Source organism: Mobula hypostoma, chromosome X1 (assembly GCF_963921235.1).
Source record: "Mobula hypostoma chromosome X1, sMobHyp1.1, whole genome shotgun sequence".
Taxonomy (NCBI): domain Eukaryota; kingdom Metazoa; phylum Chordata; class Chondrichthyes; order Myliobatiformes; family Myliobatidae; genus Mobula; species Mobula hypostoma.
The window spans coordinates 21,816,435-21,835,767 of NC_086128.1; the positions used below are offsets into that span (position 1 = coordinate 21,816,435).

The 19,333-nt window shown below is 47.8% G+C and overlaps 1 protein-coding gene across 3 annotated transcripts in view; it reads right to left on the minus strand.

The window, feature by feature from the left end:
- stac3 (SH3 and cysteine rich domain 3) overlaps positions 1–19,333 on the minus strand; it is a 69,182-nt gene that overhangs the window by 10,769 nt on the left and 39,080 nt on the right. For all 3 annotated transcript variants that reach the window (XM_063037288.1, XM_063037287.1, XM_063037289.1), the window contains 7 exons: positions 18,836–18,917; positions 16,694–16,791; positions 10,658–10,721; positions 8,854–8,903; positions 7,760–7,863; positions 5,994–6,045; positions 1,973–2,110 (listed from right to left, as the gene is read on the minus strand). In XM_063037288.1, the coding sequence (XP_062893358.1) occupies positions 1,973–2,110; positions 5,994–6,045; positions 7,760–7,863; positions 8,854–8,903; positions 10,658–10,721; positions 16,694–16,791; positions 18,836–18,917 (588 nt within the window). The remainder of the gene's footprint in view (positions 1–1,972; positions 2,111–5,993; positions 6,046–7,759; positions 7,864–8,853; positions 8,904–10,657; positions 10,722–16,693; positions 16,792–18,835; positions 18,918–19,333) is intronic.

Sequence of the window (19,333 nt, forward strand, 5' to 3'; positions counted from 1 at the left end):
TCTACTTGCTGAGGAGGCTAAAGACATTTGGTATGTCCGTTGACGCTTATAAATTTTTATCGATACATCGTAGAAAGCATTGTCTGGAAGCATAACAACTTGGGATAGCAACTGCACTGCACATGACCGCAAGAAACCGCAGAAAGTTGTGGACACAGCTCAGCACACCACAGGGCTCGATGGATCCTGGTTTATATTTCTTGCTGCCTCAGTAAAGCAGCCAACATAATCAGATCCCTATCCACCTTGGACATTCTCTCTTCTTCCCCCTCCCATCGGGCAGAAGATACAAAAGCCCGTATCTCCAGGCTCAAGGATAGCTTCTATCCCACTGTTATCAGTCTCAGATCTCCTGTACGATAAGGTGGACCCTTGGCACCACAATCTACCTCAGTATGATCTTGCACTTTATCACTCATCTGCACTGCACTTTTTCAGTAGTCTTTACACTTTATTTTACATTGTTATTGTTTTACCTTATTCTAGCTCAAATCACCATGTACTGATTTGATCTGCACGAACAGTATGCAAAACAAGCTTTTCACTGTATCTTGGTACATGTGACGATAATAATCCAATACCAAAATTCAATGGAAGCATGCCATATCATAAAAGTTTTTTTAAAAAATCAATTTGCAGGCCAAACCAGCATGGTAGATTTGCTCATGTTAGTGAACTGAACGGTTTTTCAATGTTATAGCTTCACGAGTTATCTTTACTGATACTAGCTTTAACTCCAGAATACTGAATGTGTAGGGAAAGGTTATGGAGCTGAAACATTTCCTTCTCAATACATGCTGCCTGACCTGCTGACAATGTCCTACTCTTATTTCTGGCTTACAGCAACCTGCATCTTGAATTTATATTTTTTTCACCATAATTTAAATTAAATGTTAGAAAAATGCAGGTGTTGCAAATCTGAAATAAAAACAAAATGCTGGAAACACTCAGCAGGTCAGGCTGCATCTGTGGAGAGAGGAACAGAGTTAATATTTCAGCCCTGTGACTCCTTGTCAAAGCTAGGCGAGTTGCAAGTTAATTTTCAGTGGGAGGGAAGGAGTGGAAGGACACAGGGAAGGTATGTGATAGGATGAGTTGATATGACTCAGTGGGGACAGTTACCAGCACAAGAAGTTTCTTGGTTTGTATAAGGTATTGTTAATGGTGAATGGGAATTAATTTTAGATAACAGAACAGGCCAGTGAATGATGTGTAAACCAAAGGAAATACCTCTGATATGATGAGGCTGGATGGCATAAAGTGGTAGTTAATGGGCATTTAGATTCAGACTATGTGCCACAACTTCATCATTAGCAAACACATTACACATAATTTGTTAAGTAACAGCCACATCAAGTGATTTATTTTCTATCTTGCCCAGGCCTGATGAAGGATCTTTGGCCTGAAACATTAACTGTTTCTCCCTTCACAGATGCTGCCTCCCCACTATTGAAGACATCTTCAAAAGGCAGTGCCTCAGGAAGGCAGCATCCATCATTAAGGACCCTCATCATCTGGGACCTGCCTCCTTCTCATTACCTCTATCAGGGAAGTACCATCAGGAACCTTAAAATCCACATTCAACATTTTATGAACAGCTTCCTCCCCTCTGCCATCAGATTTCTGAACTCGTTATGAACCCATGTACACCACCTCACTATTCCTTTTTTGAACTATTTACTTTTTATTGTAATTTAGAGTAATTTGTTATGTTTGCACTGTACTGCTGCCACAAAACAACAAATTCCATGACTTACTATATGTCAATGACAACAAATCTTATTTTGATTCCATTGGTTATGCTAAGTAAGGACATTGTTAACTTCTGAACATTAACATGTTTCAGAGTTAACTGTTAACATGTTTGGGCTCACGCTCGGTGTAGAGTATGCTTAAGAAGTGTCCAATTGTACCAGGCACAGGAACAGGAGATGAAGGGCATCGGAACTGACGCACGCCCCATTTAACGCACCTGATCCTTCTTCAGGGTAATCTGGCCCATCTCCTTGTTGCCAACAAATGACCTGATGACCTTATGAACACGCTCTCCCACACGCACTCTTATGATATAGTTTGCTGGGAAGTAGCCTGATTTCTCTCCAATCTTACCCTGAAATGGAAGGGTGTCCCGGTTAGAAATAAGAGAGCAGGTGTCAGTCAGTTAATCCACACTACATTCTCAGCAAGATCAGTGTATCCTCACTAAAAGATGGTGCCCTGAACTACTTACAGTGCTGTAAGTATTGTCTAGCGAAGGCTCGCATTGGACCAGTATGACTCTGTAAGCCAGCCTTCTGGATGCAGCGGACAACGTTTTATTACCATACCTGACCTAATGCACCTGAACCTACTACAAGGGCCCCAAGTCTCTGTACGTACAGAGGTGAAATGAAACAGGCAATAAAAAGGACAGAGAAAGCATATGAGACCAAGAAATTTCTGAACATAATAGCAAAGGAAAGGCTGGGCAGGTTAGGGTCCACAAAGGTTTACTTGTGGGAGCAAGAGGACAAAGCTGTAGTTTTCTCTTTGCAGAAGGGACCCTCTACATAACTCCATTGTCCACTCGTCCCTCCCCACTGATCTCTGCCTTGGCACTTACCCTTGCAAGCAGGACAAGTGCTACACCCGCCCCTACACCTCCTCTTTCACTACCATTCAGAGCCCCAAACAGTCCTTCCAGGTGAGGCGACACTTCACTTGCAAGTCTGTTGGGGTCATCTGCTGCACCTCGTGATCCCACTGCAGCCTCCTCTACATTGGTGAGACCTGACATCGATTAGCGAACCGCTTTGTCGAGCATCTTTACTCCATCCACCGCAGAAGGCCGGATTTCCAGTGGTCACGCATTTTAATTCTACTTCCCATTCCCATTCTGACATGTCAGATCACGGCCTTCTCTACTGCCACACTGAGACTACTCTCAGGTTGGAGAAGTAAATCCTCATACTCTGCCTGGGTAGCCTCCAACCTGACGGCATGAACACCAATTTCTTGAACTTCCAGTAATTTCTCCTCCACCCTCCATTTCTTTCTCTTACCATTCCCCATTCTGGCTCTCCTCTTTCCCTTCTCCTCTCCTCACCTACCTATCACCTCCATCTGGTGCTCCTCACCTTCATTTTCTCCCATGGGCCACCCTCCTCTCCTTCAGCCCTTTACCTTTTGCACCCATCACCTCCCAGCTTAGAAAAGACAGATAAGGAGGTAAAAGTGGGGGAGGGGGCAGGGAGTTGCACTATTAATCAGAGGCAATACACAGCCGCACTCAGAGGGGACAGAATGATGGGCTCAGCAACTGTGTGTGTACAGGTCGAACTCGAAGATAAGAAGGGTGCAATCACTCAGATTGGATTATACTATAGCCACCAAGATATTGAGGAACAGATATACAGGAATATTAGGGAAAGGTGTAAAACCAATAGAGTTGTTGTAGTGGGTGACTTTAACTTCCCTAACAAAGACAGGAGCGTCCTAACAGCAAGAGTTTTACCATGGATGAGACAGAATTTGTTAGGTGCATTCAGGAGGGCTTCTTCTAGCAACTTAACAAGAAGAGGGGTCATACTGGACTTGGTGTTTGGGAATAAACTTGGCCTGGTGAATGACCTTTCAGTGGGAGAACAGCGACCTTAAGTTTTAAGACAACTACAGTATATATAGAGATAAATATGGACCTTTCAGAAGAATATTAATTTGGAGCAGGGGTAAATTATGGGAGTATTAGGTAGGAACCAGGGAAAATTAATTGGGAACAGCTGTTCTTAGGGAGGTCCACATCTGACAAGTTGCTTAAAACCAACTACACAGAGTACAGTAAGAAGGACAGAATGGCAAAGTAAGGGAACATTAGATATCAAGAAAGGTGCTGAAATTAGTCAAGAAGAAAAAGGAGATGTATGTAAGGTTGAGGAAGGTAAAATCAAATGACTCTTAAGGAGTATTTTAAAAAGATAGAAAAGAACTCAATAAGGGAATTAGAAAGATGAGAGGGGCCATGAAAATCCTTGGTAAGTAGGACTGAAGAGAATCCCAAGGCATTCTATACATGCATCAAGAGCAAGAAGATAACTAGGGAGTTGGTCGGACTGCTCACTGAGTAAGGAGGGAACATGTGCTTGGATGTGGAGGATGCAGGTGAGGTTGGAGTAGGACATGGAGGAGAGGGAGATCAGGGTGGAGCATGCTAAGTTGCTGGGGTATTTCAAGATGAGGAAGGAGGTAGTGTTGGGTTTCTTATTTTAAGGTGGGTGAGTCTCCAGACCCTGATGGAATATAACTCAAGTTATTGAAAGAAGCAAGAGAAGAGGTTTCTGGGGCATTGACCAATATTCTCATGTCCTCTCAAGCCACAGGTGAAGTCCCGGAGGACTGGTACATAGCTAATGTTGTTCCATTATTCAAGAAAAGAAATGGAGATAATCCTGGAAATTATAGACTGGTGAGTGTCATGTCAGTGGTAGGGAAGTAACTGGAGAGGATTCTTATGGATAGAATTGATTAGGGACAGTCAGTATGGCTCTATATGGGGCAAGTCATTAACTTGATTTGAGTTTTCAAGCATGTGTCAGAGCTGATTTATGAAGGTAGACCTGTGGATGCTGTCCACATGGGTTTTATAAATTCCCTCATGAAGAGCTCATCCAGAAAGTTAAGAGGCATGGGTTCTACAGCGAAATGGCTGTTTGGATCCAGAATTGGTTTTCCCTGAGAAGACAGTGGGTAGTTGTCCATGGGATTTATTCTGTGGAGGTCTGGGATTAGTGATGTTCTGCAGAAACCTGTACAGGGACCTCTGATGTCTGTGATATATATAAATCCCTGGATGAAAACGTGGATGGGTAGGTCAGTAGAATTGTAGACAATTGGTGTTATTGTGAGTAGCGCAGAAGACTGGCAAAGGACACAGTGGGAGACAAATCAGCTGCAGACATGGATGGAGAAATGGCAGATGGAATTTAACCCAGCCAAGTGTGAAGTGTCGCACTTTGGGAGATCAAATATAGACCATTAACAGTGTTGATGGACAGAGAGGGTTTGTGATCCAAGCCCATAGCTCCCTGAAAGTGGCTACCCCTCAGTTTGATAATGTTGTATAGGTGTATAGCATGCTTGCATTTATTAGTGGAGGAACTGAGTTCAAGAGTTGGGAAATTATGTTGTAGCTTTATAAGACTCTAGTTAGGCCATTTCTGGAGTACTACATTCAGTTTGGTCACTCCCTTATAGGAAGGATGTTGAGGCTTTGGAGAGGGAGCAGATTATCAGGATGCTGCCTGGATTAGAGAGCATGTGCTCTAATGAGAGGTTGGACAAACTTGGGCTGTTTTCTCTGGAGCGGTGCAGAATGAGGGAGAGATCTGATAGAGGTTTATAAGATTAGAAAATTCAGGGATAGACAGTCAGTATCTTTTTCTCACATATCTAATGTCTAATGCCAAAAGGCATGCATTTAAGGTTGGAAGGGGCAAGTTCAAAGGAGATGTTCAGGGCAAGCTTTTTTTATACACAGAGAGTAGTGGGTGCCTGGAATCTGCTGCCTAGGGTTGTGGTGGAAGCATTCAAGAGGCTCTTAAACAGGAACATGAATGTCCAGAGAATGGAGGGGTATGGACATTATTTAGGCAGAAGTGATTAGTGGAGTTGGGCATCTGATTACTAATTTACTTAGTTTGACACAAGGTTATGGGCTGAAGGGCCTGTTCCTGGGCTGAACTGTTTTACATCCTAAGCTCTTGGAAATATATGGTTAGTAAGTGATAGAGTTGTTGAAGAAAATTATATTTAACAAAATGATGGCTATCTTTGACTAGAGAGTTTGTGATGGTGCTGTATAATGCATTCAATAACGTTTCACAGAAAATTGTTAGCAGAAGTATATAGCCCATAGAATTGAAGGGAGAGTTCCAGGGTGGATTGTTTGAGGTAAATGGCATTGGAAATTTGCACAAAGACCTCAATACATTCATTGACAACCCCTCTACATCACTCACCTTCCACCATTCCTCATTAGAGTCGTCAAAGACGGTCACCCTGTCACCTGCACTGTAACAAAAAAGCAGAAGGCTGTGTTACTGAACCAGGGCTGACACTGACTCATCTCTAACATGTGCCTTTAATTCGATTACAATTAAACCAAGTGCTTGCTTGACCACTCCTATGTGCCTAGGAGTGCTGACTCCAAATGGGGTTTTACTTCATGACCTCCCACCTTCATGAAATACCAAACCTGGCGATCATTACATCCTGAGACACTGAGCAGTTGGTGATTGACTTAATCAGCCTTTGGGAAAAGCAGAACAGCAATACATCTTATAGCAATTTAACTGCTCTTCTGAAAATGATGCATCCCGGGATGGGGGAGAAGATGGGGGAGAATATGGCGGCGCGACGGCAGCGCACGCGGCCACTTCGGTGATGAATATCTGTTATCTGTCAAGTAGGGGACCGTGCACAATCCTGATTTGATGGAGACAGATGTGAGTGCATAGCGGAACATCTGGAAAACTTCTGAAATGCCCGCTTCGCTGCCGCTGCTACTGTGTGGTAACCGGAATCTCTGGAGCTGAAGGCCCCGAAATCCTCGGTTTTGCATGTTTCAGCGGCCGGGGAGAGGTCGAAGGCGCTCGGCAGAGGATGGCGCTCGGGAGGCTGTATCGGAGGGGCTGGTCAGAAGTTCGGAGTTTTTGGACGGAGGGACTCGGGGTTGGCTGGGGTCGGCTGCTTCCAAGGTATCAGCAAGTTGACGGTGCCTGGAGGTTTATGGCAGGGAGTTTCTCCCTTTTGCCACCTGCTAGCGGGAGCTCGGGAGTTGATCGACTCGGGACTTTGAGAACTTTTTTTTTACTGTGCCTATGGTCTGTTCTTCATCAGATTATGGTATTGCTTTGCACTGCTGTAACTATGTGTTATAATTATGTGGTTCTGTCGGTGTTAGTCTTTGGTCTGTCTTGTTTTCTGAGATATCACTCCGGAGAAACATTGTATCATTTCTTAATGCATGTATGCATTTCTAAATGACAATAAAAGAGAACTGAGTGTTCTCATAAACTAATCTTCTGTTGGTCAAACAGTCCCTTATTCTGCATTGGCACGGTGGGTAGAGCTGCTGCCTCACAGCTCCAGGGATACAGGTTCAAGGCTGACTTTGGACCCTCTGTGTGTATGTGTGGAGTTTGCATGTTCTCCCTCTGACCCCATGCGTTCACATCCCAACAACATGTGGAGAATGGCAAAGAGGGGATTAATGGGAGTTGCAGGGCTACTGGGGAATAAGGAGAGGAGTTGGGACTAATGGGATTGCCCCCTGAGAGCTAGTATGGACCTGATGGATTGAATGACAGCAGATCGGACAGTGTGTGTGGAGAGAGAAACAGGATGAACATTTCAGATGGAAGACCTGAAATTAAACTTCAGAAGTTTAAATGGGAAATCATGACATGATGCACAGAGCACCCAGTGTGAGAAGCAGAATGACTCTCCCTCTGGTGAGCGCGATTGTATTGAAAGGTCATTGACCCAAAACGTTGACTCTGCTTCTATTTCCACAGATGCTGCCCAGCTTGCTGGGCATTTCCGGCATTTACTGTTTTTATTTCAGACTTCATATTTACTTCCTTAATAAAGTCCAAATCTCTTTCCCCCACCTAATCTACTGTATGTTTTGCATGGATTAATTAAAGTCAATGCAGTGAGTCACTCATCCATGTCCATCTCTCCACCTCCTCTCAAGTAGACAACAAGCCAAGGTGTGACTTACTGGAAATCTAGATCATCCTTCTCCTGGGCTTTGTATCTGTACAAGGCCACAAAGTAGTGTGTCTGGGTGAAGCCTCCTCGCATTCCAGGCTGTGGCTTTTTGTTCTGTTAATAGTGAAAGCGAGGGTCAAAATATTTGCTTCAGAACATTTGCACTATAAGTAGATCAAATATCTGCATGAAAATGGCCTTTATACACCATCCCCACACCATCACGACTGTGACCACACCAGGGGAAGTCTCCGAACTTTTTTTCTATCCTTAGGTTACCTCCCACAAAAGTGCCCACCTGCCCTCGAGCCCACCCTTTCCTTCCCAGTGTTGGGGGATCGAACACCACCCCAACGCCTCCAGTCCTCTGATCCCTCTGGCCACCCCATCTCCTTGACTCAGCAAACCCTCTCATTCCCCAATCCCTGCCACAACCTCGCTTCTCACAAACGAAGTGCTGATTTCCCACCAGCTCTCCCAGAGCCCGATCAACACAGCACCCTTCACTCAGCAACCCTCTTCGACCTCAGTGCCACACACTACACCCCTTTCACGTGGAACAGTGTTTGAGTTGTGCCAGTGGCAGGCCGCACCCACAGGTTGTCCACACCAGACTCTGCAATGTCTTCAATAGGGGAAAACCAGAAAGAAGCTTCAGGTTGGAACTGGGATTAAGGGGTGGGCACGAAGGTAGAGTTTTCATCTAAAATATGACTCCTCATCTTTTTTTTCTCCAGTCCTGATGAAGGGTCTTAGCCTGAAATGTCAATTATACTCTTCTCCATAGATGCTGCCTGGCCTGCTGAGTTCCTCCAGCATTTTGTGTTTGACATGCCTTTGGAAAGCAGAGCACCAGGGGGCAACCCACACGGTCACAGGGGAACATGTAAACTCCGCACAAACAGTGCAGGAGGCCGGGATCGAACCTGGGTTTCTGAAGCTGTGAGGCAGTGGCATTGTGCTGACCAATGCTTAACGTGACTCATCAGTAACGTTGAGAGATGAGGTGATAATCCCCTCTCTACAGAAAGATTTGGGTAACCTCTATAATCCATGAAAATGAATTCCACTGACCTCTCCAACATGTCCCAGTCCCAGACTTACCTTGGCTTCCTCTGGATTATTCTTGTCTTTTTTGTCTGGTGCCTCACCACCTGCAAAAAAACAAAAAAAGGAACAAAAACCCAGTTAATTCCACAATGTTCAGATCTCCAGCTAAAAGCCCAGCTCGTCAGAAAGAGCCCCAAGACAACACAACAAACTGTGGAACCATTCAGTGACAGGAATTATTTCCAATCTGTAGCTAGTAAAAGGATGAGGTGTCCCTAAACAATTAGGATGAACTTACCCTCCCAGCAGCACTGAAAGGATAAAACCTTACCCTTGATGGCATGTGTGCCTTCTTTTCCATCAAGGGCCAGGTTTTATCCTTTCTGTTCCATCAGTGGGTTTTTGGAGACATGGATGTCTGGGTAACCCTGTAAGGTTGGCCTCACTCAGCCCTAGTTGCTGTGGAGACCAGCCCACAGCACCCAGGTCCCTCAGTGCTAATGCAGATGCACCATCTCTGTGCTTTGCTTACTTTTGCCTCCCTTTTGAACACCATCAGCTTCAAGATGCCTTCATCTTTTCCTGTTGACTGTAATTATTTTAAGGTTAGTTAGCCCCACCCCTTCCCTAAATCCAGCAGTGGCCAGGAATATCCAGTCACATTGAGCCAACAGGTGCAACCACTATTGGAAGGTCCCCTCCTTCTCTTTGCCCAGATCGCACAAACATTTTAGAGATGGGGTATTTTTAGTTGGAAGAGAAGGACTGACGGGAACGGACCAGACCCCTTGTCTCTGCCAGCTGTCCCAGGACAGTGTTAAGAGGCGGGCTATTCATGGTGAAAATGGGGGAAGAAAAGGGGAGAGGGAGGGGAATAAATGTGAAGGGGGAGGGGAAAGGGGAAGGGAAGGAGGGGGAGGGAAAAGGGAGGAGGGTGATGGGGTGGGGAGGGGAAAGGAAGGAGAGGGAGGGAGAAGGGGAAAGAAGGGGGAAGGGGGAGGGGAGAGGGGAAGGAGGGGGAATGGGGAAGGGGAGGGGGAGGGGGAATGGGGAAGGGGAGGGGGAGGGGGAGGGGGAAGGGGAGGGGGAGGGGGAATGGGGAAGGGGAGGGGGAAGGGAGAGGGGGAGGGGGAAGGGAGAGGGGGAGGGGGAAGGGAGAGGGGGAGGGGGAAGGGAGAGGGGGAGGGGGAAGGGAGAGGGGGAGGGGGAAGGGAGAGGGGGAGGGGGAAGGGAGAGGGGGAGGGGGGAGGGAGAGGGGGAGGGGAGAGGGAGAGGGGGAGGGGAGAGGGAGAGGGGGAGGGGAGAGGGGGAGGGGGAAGGGAGAGGGGGAGGGGGAAGGGAGAGGGGGAGGGGGAAGGGAGAGGGGGAGGGGGAAGGGAGAGGGGGAGGGGGAGGGGGAAGGGAGAGGGGGAGGGGGAAGGGAGAGGGGGAGGGGGAAGGGAGAGGGGGAGGGGGAAGGGAGAGGGGGAGGGGGAAGGGAGAGGGGGAGGGGGAAGGGGAGAGAAGGGGGGAGAGGGGAAAGGGGAGAGAAGGGGGGAGAGGGGAAAGGGGAGAAGGAAGGGGGAAAAGAGGGGAGAGATGAGTGGTGAATGACTAGATATCACCTGCTCTGCACCCCACCCTGCCCAGCTGAGTTGAATTTTGTGGCTGCTTCAGCTGCAGGTTTGCAGGGGAAGACAACACCTGCATCCTCCGACAGGAAGGCCGCAGGGAAACACAAAGCAGGCAATTGGTTGGTGACACCAGTGTGACCTTGCCCCGTTCTGGGGCAAATACCGCGGCAATGGCAGGACACGTTTTACCGGAAACTCCTCACGCTGATCGCAACAAGTGGCGCAGCTGCTGCCCTAGCACCTACCTCCGGACCCGTGCTCTTCCCCGGGCTTGGAACTATCAAGTTCTTCATCAACCATTTGCGCAGGCTGCAAAGCACAGGAAAGAGTTACAGAGTTACCCGGGACGTCCAGTCCACGAACTTGCACACCCTGGGGCTGAAATTGCGCTCCCGCAGCGATGACCAGAACTTTGCACCGGGGGTCTCTGCTGACAGCAAATGGCAGGGCTCCCCCTTCCCCTGCCCGCTGAGCTCCGAAAGCTGGGGGCAGCTGGGTTGGATCACATTATCTTGCGTGATGCAGCAGGCGTTGGGGTTCCCTGCTCAGAGTCCAGGAAGCACAGAGGCCTTCCACCTCTGGGGAAAGACCTCCCTCCTCACCTGGCACTGGGCTTGCAGAAAACCCAGCAACACTCTGACAATCCCCCACTCCCTCCAATGAAATACGTGCAATGAGGAGCAAATTTTCCCCACAGAGGGCGGTGGGTACACGGGACAAGCTGCCAGAGAAACTGTAGAGGCTTTTACAGCCCAAACACTGAAGGAACTCAGAAGGTCAGGCAGCATCTACAGAGGGGAATAACCAGTTGACGTTCGGATTGAAACCCTTCACTGGGACTGTAAAGGAAGGGAGAAGAAGCTAAAATAAGTAGGTGGGGGGAGAGGAAGGAGTACAACCTGGCAGATGATAGGTAAAACCAGGTGAGGCGGAGTGAGGAGGAAGTGAGAAGCTGGGAGGTGATAGGTGGAAAAGGTAAAGGTTATCTTGAGTCACCAAAAAGATCCAACTACGAGCTTTTTAACTGCAGCAGCTTTGACATGCGCTATAGGAGCTGGAATTACCGCGGCTGCTGGCATCAGACTTGCTCTCCGACAGATCCTCGTTAAAGGAGTTAAAGTGCACTCATTCCAATTACAGGGCCTCGAAAGAGTCCTGTATTGTTATTTTTCGTCACTACCTCCCCGAGTCGGGAGTGGGTAATTTGCGCGCCTGCTGTAGCCATTTCTCAGGCTCCCTCTCCGGAATCAAAACCAAGTTCCCTGTTACCCTTGGTAACCATGGTAGGCACAGATAGTGCCATTGAATGTTCATAGGGCAGATGACGTACGATCAGATGAGGGCGCTACAGTAGCGCAGCGGTTAGCGTCACGCTATTACAACATGGGGTGTCAAGAGTTCGGACTTCAATTCTGACGTCATCCGTGAGGAGTCTGTATGTCTTCCCTGTGAATGCGTGGGTTTCCTGGGTGCTTCAGTTTCCTCCCACAGTCCAAAGACATACCGGAGGTAGGTGAACTGGTCATTGTAAATTGTCCCGTGATTGGGCTAGGGTTGAATCAGGGGTTGCTGGGCGGTGTGGCTCAAAGAGCTGGTAAGGGCTAGTTCCACACTGTAACTCTAAATAAAATAAAAACAATGAATTAAAAAATAAAGGGCTGAAGAAAAAGGCATCTAATAGGAGAGGAGAGTGATCCATGGGAGAAAGGGAAGGAGGGAAACCAGAGGGAGGTGATGGACAAGGGAGGAGGTGAGAGGGGGGGGAAGAGGGGAGCCAGAAAGGGGAATTGAAAAAGAGAGGAGGGAGGAGAGGGGGTAGAAATTACCAGAAGTTAGAGAAATTAATGTTCATGCTGTTAGGGTTGAAGGCCACCCAAAGTGAATATGAGGTGTTGCTTCTCGACACTGAGAGTGGCCTCATCATGGCAGTAGAGGAGGCCATAAATCGACATGTCGGAACGAGAATGGGAAGCAGAATTAAAATGGGTGACCAGCAGGAAAACCCACCTTTTGTGGCGGACAGAGCAAAGGTGCTTGACGAAGCAGGCCCCCAGTTTACATTGGTTCTCACTAACGTAGAGGAGGCTGCACTGGGAACACTGGATACAGTAGATGACCCTAACAGATTTGCTTCACCTGGAAGGACTGTTTGGGGCTGTGAATGGGGGTGAGGGAGGAGGTGAACGGGCAGGTGTAGCACCTCTGCCACTTGCAGGGATTAGTACCAGGAGAGGTGAAGGGTCAGGTGTAGCAGTACAGTTGCAGCATTTGAAAGACATGGATAGTAAAGGTTTGGAGAGATATGGGTCAAACACAGGAAAATGGGATTAGTTCAGGTCAGCAACTTGGTCAATATGGATGAGTTGGGCTAAAGGGCTTGGTTCCATGTTGTGGGGAGATGAGAGGAGATCTGATAGAAGTTGATAAGATTAAGAAAGGCACAGGTAGAGTAGACAGCCAGTATCCTTTTTTTCTGGGGGAGAAATGTCTAATATTAAGTGTATAATTTAAGGTGAGAGGGGGAACGTTCAAGGGGGATGTGCAGGGCAAGTTATTTACACACAGAGTGGTGGATGCCTGGAATGCACTGCCAAGGGTGGTAGTGGAGGCAAATACCAAAGAAGCATTTAAGAGGCATCTGGAAATGCAAAGAATGGAAGGATATGGACATTGTGAAGACGAAAGGGAGTGGGTGTCATTCACTTAATTAGTTCGACACCACATCGCAGGCCAAAGGGCCTGTTCCAGAGCTGTACTGTTCTCTATACTGTATATGCACAAAAACCTCTATCTTAGGCCTGTGTGCTTTTTGTGGGATGTTTTCTGACCTTTACAGAACTCTAACCCCTCTCCTTGTCCCTTCCCAAATCCTTGTAACTAACACCAGTGGGACCAAGGTCCACATATCCAGTCTGCTCGTTGAGGCAAAGGCGACAGTTAACGCCCTTCTCCCAGCAGGCCGGGATGGGGAGGAGACACAGGTCCTCCTCATCTCTGAGCTACCAGCCCAGTGGGAGGGAGAGGCTGAGAAGAGGCACCGACACCCTGGGCACACAACCAGAACGTACTGGCGCAGAGGAGGAGTGGGTGCGACCGAGAGGTCTACGCGCGGACCAGTCACGAGTTAGAGATAGCAGAACCAGGACCACCGATGAGCTGGTCCTGAAATCCGAGTCGCGAATGCCACAGAGTAATAGAGTGGTTCAGAAGCAGGCCCTTCAGAATCAGGCTTATTCTCACTGGCACATCTCAGGAAATGTGCTGTTTTGCAGCAGCACTACAGTGCAATACATTAAATATAAATTACAATAAAGAGAGCAAAAAGATAGTGAGGTAGTGTGCATGGGTTCATTGTCTGTTCAAAAATCTGATGGCAGAGGGGAAGAAGCTGTTCCTAAAATGTTGAGTGTGTGTCTTCGGGTTCCTGGGCCTTCTCCCTGATGGTGGTAATAAGTGGGCACGTCCTGGGTAATGGGGGTCCTTAATGATAGATGCCACCTTCTTGAGGCAATGCTTTCTGATGATGCCCTCGGCAGTGGAAAGCCTCGTGCCCGGGAGTTGGCAGAGTTCACAACCTTCTGCAGTTTTATCTGATCCTGTGCAGTGGCCGCTCCATACCAGATGTCAATGCAACCAGTCGGTCTATTCTCCATGGTGCATCTGCAGAAAATTTGCTAGAATCATTGGTGACATACTGTACCAAATCTCATCAAGCTCCCAGTGAGAGCATGCTGACCTTCAAGTGCTCTTGCATCACTGGTCCTTTGTACCAATGCCCTGGCTGGCGCAAGGGCAACTACGAGCGCACGCTTGAAGGAAGGAGGCCTCTGAGGACCAACACCATGGCTGGTGCAAAGACCAGCTACCCAACCTTGTCAATGACGGTTCACAGTGATGGAGTCAGCTCTGGACAGCACAGTGTGCAGATCTCCCAAGATCTCTCAATCGGACATTAGCATAGTCATGGTTATGTCACTGGACTTGCTATCCAGAATTCGGGAATTTGGATAATCGAATGGTTAGGTGCCCACCTCAGCTCTCCAACGAACATGTAAATTAAAAGCTGCTATCAGCATCCTCTGGTGCACTCTATAGGGATGCCCATAGCAACCTGAAGACATTATTGTGCAGCCATTGAATTGTTTGAAAGACAATTTGGCCATAAATGTTCATTGGAGAAGGACACCTGCTGACTTAACTTGCCTTTGCCCCAGCATGCCTCCAATCCAGCTCAGGAGTGCAGATGGCACAGCAGACAGAGTTTGCATGTTCTCCCTGGCCCTGCATGAGTTTCCTATGGGTGCCCCAAGGACACGTGCATCAGTGTGTTAATTGGCTGAAACAGTATGTTGGTGAGGGGTAGATCTGGGAGGAGTTGATGGGAAGGCGGAGAGAACAGGTTACAGTCGTACAGGGAAAGAAAACAGGGAGTGAGATCAATGGAGTTGGTTCTCAGGAGTAGGCATGGATCCAATGGGCTGAATTTCCTCCTTCTGTGTCTCTAGTTATCACCCTGCCACCTTCTCCAATTGTCAGCTTTGCCAAAGGCGCCCTCCGTGCAGGACTGAAACAAAGTGAGTCTGGTGGAGGAGGGAGGAACGAGGGAGGGAGTTCTCAGACACCCCACTGTCATGGGCTCAGAGGGATGGAGGGTGAGCGGCCCAACTGGATGTGAGTGGTGCTCACAGGGTTGGAGACGTCTGATCCCTCCTGAAGCTGGAGCTGGTTCACCAGCACAGCCACACAGCATGGAATGAGCCCCTTCGGCCCACCAAGACTCTGCTGACCGTCAACCATCCATCCATGCTGATCCCATTGTATTCTCTCCATACTCCCACCAACTTCCCGAGAGTCTACCCCTCACTGACATTTTACCAACCTGTACGTCTTTGGGATGCGGGAGGAAACTGAGACCCTTCTCACTCTGAGCAACAGGACTCCAAGCATAGTTTGGACCACGGTTGTCCTTGAACAGTGCTGGATGGTAGGAAGTAAATAGTTTTCCTGCTAAAGCCATCAATATGCATTTGACTTTTGACAGTCTTCAGGGACAGTTTCATGGGACCGCAGAAAAGTTACAGAAGGGAGGTGGCCCATGAAGCCCATAGAGTCTGTACTGGCTCTCTCTAAGAGCAATTCACCCACCCTCTCCTACAGCCCTGTGACTCTCTTCCTTCCAGATACTTACCCAGATCCCTCAGAATCCTCCCCAATGACTGAATTCCACAGCTCAACCACTCACCGCATCAGTTTCCTCAGGTCACTTCTAGTGCTTGTGCCAATCACCTTCAGTCCTGAGGTGGCAGGAAAGGCTGCCAGAGTCAATAGAGGGGAGGCTGGTTTGCGTTGTCGATTGGACTGTGTCTATAGTTCTCTGCAGATTCTTGTAGTCTCGGTTAGAACAGTTGGCGCACCAACTTGTAATACGTCTGGTTTGTATGTTTTCTGTGGTAAAAATTGGTGTAAAAATTGGCCCAAGGTTTCTGCCACCTGCTGTGATGCAAAGGCACCTCCATGGCTGCAGCTTCGGGACATGAATAAGTCCAACACACACAAAATGCTGGAGGAACTCGGCAGGTCAGGCAGCATCTATGGAGGGGAATAAACAGTCAGCATTTCGGGCTGAGATCCTTCAGCAGGAATGGAAAGGAAGAGGGAAGAAGCCAGAATAAGAAGGTGGGGAGGGAAGGAGAATAAGCTGGCAGGTGATCGGTGAGGAGGAAGATGGGTGAGCGGAGTGAAGTGAGAAACTGGGAGGTGATAGGTGGAAGAGGTAAAGGGCTGAAGAAGGAATCTGATAGGAGAGGAGACTTGACCATGGGAGAAAGGGAAGGAGAGGAACCAGAAGGAGGTGATGGGGGTGTGTCTGTGCAGCTCACACACAGGAGTTAACAAACAGATGCCTCACATCAAGAGCCACAGATGGTCAAAGAACAAAACGGTGAACAGTCAACAAGATCCAGCTCAGAGACAAAGAGAAGGCTGCTCCCCCGTCGCTGCTGTGACCTCTGCTCAGGCACCTCCAGTTGCCACTGCGCAGTTTGCAAGAGCAAGAACTTTAACGCAGAAGCTCACTTGCGTCTCTCTCCCTGCTGGCATTGCAGTTCTCCACGCCTATCATCAAACGCAGGGCTCTCTCAAGGAGCTTCTTGCTCTCAGCTCCCTCGACCCCTGGCACACGCCTGAGCTGCTGGTGCAGGGGAGCACAACTTCAGCCCTCCCCAAACCCTCCCTGCCCCCACCACCACCCCCTCCGACCTTACATGGGGTCCGACACTCACATGCTTTTTGTCCTCAGAGTTTTTCTTCCTCTCACGGTTCGCCATCACGACTCCTGTCCTGAGGGTCTCATAAACGGGGTCCGACCGATTTGCCACAGCTGAGGCAGAAGGAACAGGGAATTAAACAGAGCCGACAGCAGGGTGACAGGCCATCATCGGTCCAATGGGGCCATATTGGTGCTTATTTACCCCACAAGCCCCCACTCATCCTGTTTATGGCAGCTCACAAACAACCCCCTGCACATTCAGCAGCCTTCAATCCCATATTATTATGTTTCTGGTCTAAGCCTTGAAGTAGTTTCTTCCATATCCTGCCCACTCTTTTGGAATTCCATAACGGATTATCGCCCGTGGAACTTGATAACTCTAAAGAAATGGGAAGAGGGATCTTTTCTCCCAGAAGTGTCTGTTGCACTCTTTCATAAACATCCAGGCCTTGTTTGGGTCACCCCTCTGCGTGAGGAGAGCATCACGATCAGCTGGGACTGGCCAACTAGGCTGCTCAATTCTGGGGCCATCCTTGTACACTGAGTCAGAATCAGGCTTACTGTCACTGACATTTAGCGTGATATTTGCTGTTTTGTGTCAGCAGTACAGTGCAACACAAAAATTAACTTCAGTTATTTTTTTTACTTTTCATGATCAAAATAAAACATTATTCATAACAAAAAATATTTACAAGAATAAATAGTGCAATGCCTTTTCACTCTTTGCATTCACAGTCAAGGTTTTCTGTACTGTTCTATTACATCCCTACACATCAGTAACACTGCCGCCACTCATGTGACCTTCCAGGATGGTATACTTCTGCAATAATTGAGGGGCTTCCTCATCCAACCTGCCCCGCCTTCTCCAGTAGGTTACAATGAATAGATAGCGTATAAGAGGAATAGTGAGTTAGTGTTCATGGGTTCATGAGATTGTAGCCCCATCGTCAATGCCCCTGTAACACACACAAAATGCTGGATGAACTCAGCAGGCCAGGCAGCATCTATGGAAAAAAGTACAGCCAATGTTTCGGGCCGAGACCCTCCATCAGGACTGGAGAGAAAAAGATGAGCAGTCAGAGTTAGAATGGCTGGAGGGGGAGACACTCGATGATAGGTGAAACCAGGAGGTGGGGAGGGGTGAAGTAAAGAGCTGGGAAGTGGATTGGTGAAAGAGATACGAGGCTGGAGAAGGGAGAATCTATTAGGAGAGGACAGTGGCCATGGAAGAAAGAAAAAAATGGGAGAAGCACGAAGTTTGAGAAATCGATGTTCATACCATCAGGTTGGAGGCTACCCAGATGGAATATAAGATGTTGCTCCTCCAACCTCATTGTGACAGGAGAGAAGGCCATGGATGGACGTGTCAAAATGGGAATGGAAAGTAGAATTAAAATGGGTGGCCAACGTGTCCCCCTTTTTCTGACAGATGGAGTGTGGGTGCTCGGCGAAGCGGTCTCCCAATCTACGTCGGGTCTCACCGATATATAAGAGGCCACACTGGGAGTACTGGGCACAGTATAGATGACCCCAACAGACTCACAGGTAAAGTGTCATCTTATCTGGATGGACTGTTTGGGGCCCTGAATGGTGGTGAGGGAGGAGGTGTGGCACTTGTTCCGCTTGTTAGGATAAGTGCCAGGTCTCTTGTTCTAAAATGTGGCAAAAGGTTTCTATGACCAACCTTCGATTTGCCACTTCCCTAACTGCAATCAAAATTTGTGTTCTTTTGTATGTGGTGAGGTATCCAGATCTCTCTGAACATCAATATTTAATAGCTTTACATCATTTAAGTAATTGTCTTTACTACTTTTCTTATCAGAGTCGATGATGTCATAGTCCCCATATTGCACCTGCCCACCCTTTGGGCCCTCACTTGAATTGCTTATAGCCCTTCATAAATTCTTTGTCTTCCTCATAACTTACCTCTCCACTGGCTTTTGTGTCTCCAGCAGATTTACGTACAATACATAGGTTTTCAAGACGCTCACGAGTAACACTGCAGAATACACATGGGTTTGTTGGCACCTAATTCCCTTTTTGTCAGCTGCCCTGACAATCTGCTCGGGCTGCTTAATGCTGATACCATCCACTGTAATAAATGCTTTGGAGGTCCAAGCACACAACACACTCACAAGTCCGAATGTTCACTTACAGAAGGGCAGGAGCTCCTTGATACAGGCGAACTGCTGGTTACTGTAGAGAGGAGAGCTGTATGCTCGGCGGAAACCAGGGGGCTGGATGGAAAAGAAATTGGAACTCATGAAGACAGTTCACCAAGTGTCGGTGGGATCACACTGTTGTGATTCACCCATTGATAAATTCATTATCCTGTCCTTCCTAAAACTAGGCAGATCGGCCATTTATTGATTCCCGCTGTACACCAGTTTATTATTAGAATCACCATACATTTCCAGATCGTTCTTGGCTATCAGAATTTATTTCCCATACTGCCTGACCTTTCAAAGTATCAAGTATCCTTGAATAAAATCAGACAAAACTGAGAGAAGGCACATGTACTGCTAGCCTTCAATAGGAGATGACAAGAATATAAAAGCAAGGATGTCCAGTAATGCTGAGGTTTTATAAGGGATTGGTCAGGCCACATTTGGAGTATAGCGAGCAGCTTTGGGCCCCTTATCTAAGGAAGGAC